An 8,853-nucleotide genomic window follows, 5' to 3' on the forward strand; every position below is an offset into this window, starting at 1 on the left:
AAATTTGGCTCCAAAGCTGCTAAACCTTTCCCTAACAGGTTGCTCTGTTCTTTGCACAGTCTTGCTACGAGCACATACAGAGAATGAGGCTTCACCAAAGAGAGAACTGCCACCTGAGCCACAGCTCCTGAGCCCCAGGACCAGAAGGGAGCCTCCTCCCTGCCATGCTTTTTTGACCAAGCGCTGTTGGATGAAGAAGCCATCGAGTCGCTGCGGCTCCAGCTGGGAGCTTCCAGCTAGGAAGGGAAAGATGGTTTTTTTTCAGAGGCTTTCTCTTTGGCTTTTCTCTTAGACTAGCTACGACAGTAAAGCACAGACACGCAGATGGCTGTGGGCTGAAAGCCTTCGATACACAACCTCAGCTTGTGTTGGGGAATCTCTGTGGAAAGTGGCCAAGGTTTCTTTTTGCCCTATAGATTTATTTCGCTTTCCTAAAAATGGCAATCTGACTCTTTCCCTCGAAACCCTTTTTAACTGCTCTCTCAGTTGCTGTGTTTGTTTTGCACTGGTGAACTGACATAAGGGAGAAGAGGTCATTTTGTAGAAAGTGGTCGAATGACGCCTGGAGAGACATTTTGGTGGGACTATTTTTGGATGGTAGAAATGTGGCATGGACAAGAGACATCTCTGCACTCCTAAACAACTTGTGCCTCGAGTGAGGTGGCTTTTCCTGTATCCCTAAGATCTTTCCATTCCTCTTCCTCCCTATGCCAAACTCAGTACCTCTTCATTGCACTGTAAAGCTGCTATTGACTAACTTCCTTAAGATACTTGTGTATTTATACTCTGCAGACTCCTGTCAAATCTCAGGGATGTGACACTTGCACCTTGAACATGCTGGTGCCGCTTTGTAATTCTGCGGGGGTTTGTGTGTGCCCAATAAAAAGGTGACAGATCTCAAATCCTGGGGAGAAAACACACAAAAACACATGGCCTTGTGCACTGACAGAGCTGCAAAAACACTGATTTTTTTCCGAGGTGCACAGCCTTGTGCTGACAGACCACCCACTGACACCAGTGAGGGGTACAAATCAGATTAAAATTGGGCTGGTTTTTATTCTGCCTTTAAAAAAGGCAAATGGATATTTGGTATACTGTTGCTATCAGATGAAAATACTAATGTGTGTATATTAGAGCAAAAGCTCTTTTGAACTAGATTTTAACCTGCTGTTTTTTTATAGTTTGACTTTTAAATTGTCCAGGTCTGTGACTTCAGGAAAACAAAACTCAACAGACTGTTTCCTCCTGTTTGTCATAACTATTATGCTTTAATAAATAGTACACTGGTTACAATGGTTAATATATTGGTATGAGAGTATCCTAATGTATGTTTTACAGTAACTGTATTTAAATAAATAAAGTTGTTTCATTTTTAAGAGAGATTCCAGGTTTGTATACTTATTTCAACCTTGTTGCTGTTTTCAGACTCTTGTGAGAATTTCCTTTCCTTTAACTTTACATAATACATGGCTCGCTTGCTGACTTTCACGGGAATGGAAGAATTTGAAATACAAGATACCTAATGTAATTATAAGAGACTGAACCAATAAAGCCAACCTTTGTGCTACTTTTCCCTGCAGAAATGTGGATGAAGTCTGCTGGACAGCACAGTGCCTAAACTGATCCTGGGTAGGCTGAGATACTGGGTTCTCAGCGTAAAAGTTAGACTTGCATTGACATGAAATGAAAAGTATTGTTCACCTAAGCAAGCCCTTTAAGCGCCCATGGAATTCACTGCAATTTTATAAAGTGGTTGGTGCCAATACCAGTTAACACAGCATGCAGTGAGACTGGGGACTACAAAACCAAACACGTGCTTTCCTACCAGCACCCTGATTATCACCTTTAAAGCATTGTTTCTTGTCTCTGTGAAATCTCACCTTATTCTTGTAAGGAAGAAAAGCTCCAGCTGCCTACATTTGAGAATGTAAACAACCATAAGTGACAGCTGTGAACTTTTAATTTCAGAGTTGCTTAGAACTGGCACTTTTTCAGTCCAAAGAAATACCCTGCCAGAAGGATGAATCACAGAGATGTAGTCACAGCTGTTTAAAAGCAACAACAAAGTATTTTCTCCACACTGTGTTCTTCCATGCTCTAGGTATTGATTTTATTTTCAGGTACCGTTTCCTACTCAAAATGCTTAACTTCTACGACAAAATAGCACATGCAGAATGCATGCATGTACAAACTCCACAGGATTATCTAGAAAACGTTGAGATTTTTTCAGCCTATTGATGACTCCTACTATTGCACTGTCTAAACATAAGTTTATTAGTTGCTCTTACTGGTCAACTCTGGCTAAAAATTCAGGTAGTTCTCGACCAGGAATTCAAGTGAGCCCTAAAAGGGCAACTAAGGTAACAGTGTGCAGCCATTTGTGCTTCTAGGCTTTCTTGGCAACCAGTAAAAGCAAGAGAGATGCTTCACTGGAAATGCTCTTTAGCCTGAGGGTAGCATATAGGTTGCAAATTGTGCTCTGTAACCATGCAGTAGTGCTATCTGGAGTGTTAAAAGCATGGCTTTTTTTCTTAGGAGATAATATTAGGCTACTTGCTAGCTTCCCTGATTAATCAAGTCTCTACTTGATGAAATACTGTGCCTTGAAATAGTGTGTAGAAATGAGAGAGTACATTCAAACTTCTTTTGAGCTTGGGTGGATCGCACGATTAAATTATTAGTGGTAGACTTGCTAGCAGGACATCTTCCTGCTATGTTAAAATTAGCCCTGCAGCAGAACAAAGGCTGGTTCTACCTGAGGCTTTCAGCTTTAGAGAGACACCAGTGTGTAAGAAACTAGTACAGTCAGCTCTTCCACAGTCAGGCTGCAGCTGTGGAGCCAGCTCAGGCTTAAAGGGGAGCTAACTAACTGGGGTCCTCTAACATTAAAAAGCCCAAGCGACACCTGGAGGCAGGGCAGGTCTTAAAATAATTTCACTGTGACCATTCAAAGCAGAGCTTAACTGCTGGAGTCTGCAGTGCAGGTTAGTTCTCAGTATGCTGTGCTTTCAGAAGCAGAGGGAACATGGTGCAGACCACTGCAGTCTCAGTGTTTAGCCCTGTCAGACTGAAGCTTGCTCCACAATTTCTGTTCCTCTTCCAGCAGGGCTCAATTTATCAGACTCTACAATAATAACATGATTTTTTTTCCCATTATCTTTTTTTTTCCCCCTAGTTATTCTAGATGCTTAACTGCTGTCAGTTTAAAAAAGTTCTCAGTCATCTCATGAATGTACTCTCTCCCCACTCTATATTAAGGCTCTTTGGACTTAAACTGCAACAGCTATTACACAGGGAGGAGTCATTCTTCTACAAACACCCATTTTTGCAAAAGGTTCATTTTACAAAGAACTGAATAAATAGGAAGTTAGAGGAGCGCCGTATCTATTGATGCTTTCAAGTGGTGGAGCAATGCCTCCGGAGATGGAGAAAGTGACGTCAGGTCTAGTTTCTTGAAATCTTCATTAGCACTCAATGATGTTAACACCTTCACAGTCCTCTTTAAATCAAACACTGCATGGAGCATGCCCAAGGTGGAAATGGCAGCTTTTGGAGTGTTTTTTGCTGAAGCTTCATCATCGAGGCCATTTTCCAAGATAGAAATCCTGTTCTCTGCAATAACTTTGAGGAAGTTGTAGAACTCCTTGTAGTCTATACCCGTACAAGATTTCATGATCAGCTACGGGGAAAAAAAAAAAAAACAGCACTGAAATGGAAGCAACTCTTTTGTTTACAGTAAGAATTACAGACTTATCTATCCAGAATCATAAGCAACCTTTTTTTTTTGTGGTTTCCTGATGGCACTAAAATTCCTTACCTGATTTGAAACTTCACTAGCCCCAAAACAACATGCTGTTTCTTTTAGCTACTAAATGGCTGTGGGTTTTGAAACTATTCTTGGAGGGTATCAATCTAGCAGCATTAACAACCTCCAGAAATAAACTTTACACCTGCTTCACGCTTAAGGTTTTGGGAACATACAAGATAGATACAACACTGCTCACTAATTTTGCCTTCTGAAGGCATCATATCTGCAAACACAGAAGCCTCCTGCCACCTTGACCTTAATTTTACTTGTTTTGGATTCACTGTTCAATCGCGAACGATATTCGAACCAGTTCTCCTGTGTGACAGTCTCTAAGTTCTGCTGTTTAAATGAAAAAGCACTTACATGTTACAAAAGGGAAAGTAAATACTATGTAAAGGATTGATCCCGACACCAATGCTAACCTTGGTAGTTGAAGAACAGTTGACGCATTAATTTTTTAGACAACATCCTAACCTCCTTGACACAGGAAATATGCACTGACACAACCCTTTCCCTATCTTACTAAAGTAATACTTAACTTCCTGAGAAATGAAGTTGTCATAAGTTCCTACTTCGTTAGGAATCATGTACTAATTCCAGGTATGAGCTTAAGGACTTGTGTGTCTTAGAGCTCTAATAAGGTGGCACGATAAAACCACCAAATACATGACCCTCTAATAGAGTCAGACAGCTGGAAACGTGTTATTATACCTGACATTGCAAGTGCCAATCATCCATAGGGTCCTTCCACTCATTGATTTCCCGCTGGACAGCCGCTAATTCATCCTGCAGGAAGCACCACATTATAGCTACGTTGCAGCCGTTCACCCAGTTGTGGTTAATGGAGATGGTATCCTCCTGAAGGAAGAGGTTAAATGGTTATTAATCTCTACCTAGGACAGTGTGAGAGGACAGCTGTAATATCACCGATACTGCAAAACATAAAATCATATCCTTCAACAAAGGAAATGCTTCTTTGGCACCAATACCACCGCTGTGCTGAAAAACTGCCTATGTCTAATTTCCCTAAACAACCAAATCTTGTTTCACTTTTTAAATTGGCAAATGTCTCTAGCTCCTCTGTCTGAGCATTCCTTTTCTGGAGGCGAAGATGCAGGGTGGGAGGAACAAGGCTGTTAATTTTGGCTTGTAATCATGACAACAAATTTGTCAGCATTTTCCAATAGTCAACTGCAATTCACAGTTATAAATGAAGATTAACAGCCTCAGCATAAATCGCTCTCATCCAGTATCCTATTTCGCAGTGACTCGTAGCATCTAATAAAGAAGAGCATAAGAAATGAGGGTGCAGACAGCTTCTTCCAATTCTGCTCATTCCCATCTCCTAGCAGTCAATGACCCAGGGAGCTTCTGAGTTCAAGGTTAGTGTTAGCCATCATCTTGAGCAACCACTGAAAGACTTTCTCCCCCGTGAATCTCTCTAAACTTTTTTGTAGCCCAGTTAGACTTTTAGCACCCACAAAATGCTGCGGTAATAGAAGTCTGGTCCAATTCAAGCCTACAGTTTATCACTCTGTGTTATGAAAAGGTCATCTTACCAGGTTATCTTACCATCAGTTATCTTACCAGGTTGTAAACTTGATGGTGCCATCCACTGGGGATGAAGACTATCTCCCCTGCTTCCTGCACGATTTCTACAGGGGGTTGGCTTTGGTTGTAGCGAGGGTAAACACTCTTGTCCTGAAGACCAGGTGCAGTGACATCGAAGGGCAAGTTGCCGTGGCGGTCTTTCAGGTAGTCCTCCTGACCTGGTGGGTAGAGCAGCCATTTCTTCCTCCCACATATATTGGCTGACCAGCTATAGGAACGGAAGACATCAGCATGGAATGGAGTCCTGTGGGGCAAATCAGAGGCTTGAGTAAAGACAGTACCTAAAATATGCACAATGAATTCATGTCTGCAAGAGTCAAGCACACAGAAGGCAGCCTTTACTATGCAAGCCTGATCCCAAACGGTCAGCCTCTTCATTTACTTCTGTTTTAGTATTCAGAGACCATTGTATCTGCACAGTATTGCAGCGTTTTATATCCTCTCTGCTTCTCTATCAGTTAATTTTTAATCTGCTCTATAAGCTCTTCAACAGCAGGAGATTCTGTGACGTGAACTGCCAAGAATACTGTAAATGCAAATTTATCACCAAGGCTTAACTTAATTTTTCACCTGCAAAATATCTGACCAGCTCATCAGCGCCCCTCTGAGGCTTCTGTTGGCTCTGCAAATCACAAGAGGCTGATGGTCCCCATGGCTTTTCTGCTCTAAAACCTTTCATAAATCAGCTGACACTTCTTACAGATTCTGTGTAAACTATTTAGGGCTTTTTACAGTGAAAAAGGACCTCAGCTGACTGCATAAGGACACTTCACAGCCAGAAAAAAGTCAGCTGCTCAAGAAACAAGACTGCTGGGTTCACCGTTGCACTGCCTGAAAGTGCACGATATCCTGAAATACAATGTGATAATTCCTGTAAATCTTAAAAATTCCTTGTAAATCTTAAAAAAGTATGTAAAAATGACAGAAGCCAAGCTGTCTTACCATGAACCTTTAGGTCCCATGTAGACAAACCGGTAGTCGTCCACAGCTATAGCATCCCAGTACTCATTCAGCCAGTCGGATGAGAAATACACGGGCGTTGTATAAACATCTTGCTCTGGGAAAGCTCTTAAAAATAATGTGTTGGACATAGGTCTCAGAAAAATGCAGCACTGTTCCTTCTACCTCAGTTCCCCAAACCTAGAAGCAGAGACCAATCAGATCTCTAGCAGGCCATTAGTACCTTGCTTCCATCTCCTTTGTACCATTCACAACTCCAGGCTGCATTCAAAATGCACGCAACAGTGCTTTTCTGTCTCCCAAGAAAGCTGGGAAGCTTCGCTGTTATTTAGGAGACTCCTCCTCATTATGGCAAAGACAGTTCCTAATAAACACACTAATTTTAGCTGAGATGCCTGCAAAGCCAGTTGTCCAACTGGATGACAGATCGGGGGTGTAAAGGTTAGGAGGGAAGCCAGGCTGTGGGATTTGACAAATGTGTGGCCTCTTCCCACAGTATATACTACCTGTTTCCTATCGAGGCCACACGTGCAGACTTTCTGCAGCAAGCTACAGTACTGATGTCTGTAAAAGCAAACAAACTGGGAGGTAGAGACTGACTAATTTCCTCTATTATAAGTCACTGGCACATTCAAAAGTGAAAACAAGAACTGAAAACAAGAAAGCTGGATTAGAAGCTGGATACATTTAAGGAAGAAGAGATTTGGGTGAAAAGACATAAAAGTCCTAGCCAGACACGGTTGAATGGACAATTCAAGCACCTCACAAGCAGCAGGATGAAGAAGGAAAGCCTGCACAGGCTGAAGAGAACTTTAATGACTGGGAAAGTTAGCAAAGAAAATGGATGCTAAAGGATCATAGCTCATATGAAAGAGGAGAGAATGCTCACTGAATTAAGCACCATTAGAAATGTCTCCCAGTCAACAGTCAAATGCAAGCCAAATGTTACAGCCACCTGGTTCCCACAGTCATGTAAAACACAGACGAAAAAGCAAGCGCTGAAGAGTGGGAGCCTCTTCAGGAAACAGTGAGCTGTTAAAGAATCTCACTGCATGTAGTACACCAAGAACAGTGTGGCACAGGACTGATATTTCAGTGGGCAGGTGCTAACAAACAGCAGTGCCAGCATTTAAACTCTCGAGCGTTAAAAAGACAAGCGTGAAGGCTTCCTGGCAGCTCCCTGCTGTGCGTGGCATGCAGGGGTTTGCACAGTGCTCTCTTACCTGCTCAGGTGCCAGTCCTTTAGGTAAAGGCACCCTCGGGATGAGCGGTAGTCATTTTTAATGTACTCTTTCCAGTAATTTATGTACTCCTTGAAGGGGAGCTGCTCCTTTGGGTTCGAATTGTACTCCTTGACATCACAGTTGGCAACAGGTACTATAGCGTCTCCTGAAATATAAACTCTTTGAGCTCATGTGGGAACAGAGTAACTTGTGCTGAAACTGAACTCCTTTAACGTTATCCATTGCGGCAGCCTCTAATGTCTGGGCACTATCATGCTAAGCACAGTCCAAATCCATAAAGCAACAATCACTTGCCCAGCTCTCACTCCTGACACCACCGTTCTAGGCAAACGTACTCCAGACCAGAAGTTATTTACTTAAGGTGACCTGCAGTTTCTTTTTAACAACCTACATTAAGAATTGTGAATCAATACTTATTAAATATAATAATTATTTACAAACTAAAGTCTTGCACCAAGATTTTTCACTGCAAATACTTTCTCCTTGCCTATTGAATAAGTGTCAGGCTGCTCCTGCGGTTATAGTCAATCAGGTATATAAAATGGTACGGTTAAATTATACAGCACTTTTTATTTTACTTCATTAAGGACACAAATTCAAGACTGGAATCTGACTGCAACAAAAAGTATGAATACGTATAGAAAACAGATGCATTAACTTAGAAAAGAGTCAGGAGAATTTCTTCAGTTTGGCTAGTGGTTCAATTTCTAGACAAATAAAACAAAGTATGCTGCCATTTAGCATATGTTTAAATTAGGTATTAAAAATGCCATGACTTACCAAACTTCTGCAGCAGATGATCAAAATCAGGCTTTCCATCCCACGTAACCCAATTTCTCCTGCTGCCCCAGCCATCAGTAAATTTTGCTGAGAAAATACAGGGGTGGTTGGGAATCAGGTAATCGCGGAAAAAGTCTGAGTACGTGAACGATTCTACTTTATCAATAAAGTCAACATGTCCCGCGGGGAGGCAGAACGCGCTCTGAGACGAACTGCTGTAATCACGAAAAAAGGCGGTGGAGCAGGCAAATGTTGCCCTGTCCATGCAGGCTGGAGGCTCTTCCTGGCTTGGCCAAGGCAGCGAGGACCAGATGCTCCCCCGTTACATGCCTTGATCCTCTAAGTCTGTGAAAACTCACAGGAAAATATGAACGCTCAGAGGTAAAACAGGGTGTTGTGCAAGAGCACCCCACCACACCGGGCTAATTAGGGTCTTCCATGCTCTGTAAC

General features: G+C 42.1%; 2 protein-coding genes across 10 annotated transcripts in view; one reads left to right on the forward strand and one right to left on the reverse strand.

Moving 5' to 3' along the window:
* The window catches only part of ALS2CL (ALS2 C-terminal like), a 61,280-nt gene extending 59,904 nt beyond the window's left edge, over positions 1–1,376 (forward strand). For all 8 annotated transcript variants that reach the window (XM_040549649.1, XM_040549643.1, XM_040549650.1 and 5 more), the window contains exon 26: positions 60–1,376. In XM_040549649.1, coding sequence (XP_040405583.1) covers positions 60–131 — 72 coding nt within the window. In that variant the 3' untranslated portion in view covers positions 132–1,376. The remainder of the gene's footprint in view (positions 1–59) is intronic.
* JMJD4 (jumonji domain containing 4) lies at positions 1,246–8,668 on the reverse strand. Of its 2 annotated transcripts, XM_040549663.1 has the most exons (6): positions 8,404–8,668; positions 7,603–7,768; positions 6,362–6,487; positions 5,396–5,663; positions 4,520–4,666; positions 1,246–3,679 (listed from the first exon to the last, which is right to left on the reverse strand). In XM_040549663.1, the coding sequence occupies exons 1-6, from the start codon at positions 8,666–8,668 to the stop codon at positions 3,368–3,370; spliced, it is 1,284 nt and encodes a 427-aa protein (XP_040405597.1). In that variant the 3' UTR covers positions 1,246–3,367. The 2 variants fall into 2 exon arrangements, with proteins under 2 accessions (XP_040405597.1, XP_040405598.1); XM_040549664.1 differs by lacking the exon at positions 6,362–6,487.
* Between the last annotated feature and the right edge of the window lie 185 nt (positions 8,669–8,853).

The sequence above is a fragment of the Cygnus olor genome, chromosome 2 (assembly GCF_009769625.2).
Source record: "Cygnus olor isolate bCygOlo1 chromosome 2, bCygOlo1.pri.v2, whole genome shotgun sequence".
Lineage (NCBI taxonomy): Eukaryota > Metazoa > Chordata > Aves > Anseriformes > Anatidae > Cygnus > Cygnus olor.

Bases quoted from the DNA above. Each gene is read 5' to 3' on its own strand.
- JMJD4 (XM_040549663.1), bottom strand. From the start codon at position 8,668: ATGGACAGGGCAACATTTGCCTGCTCCACCGCCTTTTTTCGTGATTAC. The intron at 6,488-7,602 runs GTAAGAGAGCAC...ATTATTTTTAAG, and splicing joins AAGGACTGGCACCTGAGCAG to AGCTTTCCCAGAGCAAGATG. The intron at 3,680-4,519 runs GTATAATAACAC...TTTTCCCCGTAG, and splicing joins ATTGGCACTTGCAATGTCAG to CTGATCATGAAATCTTGTAC.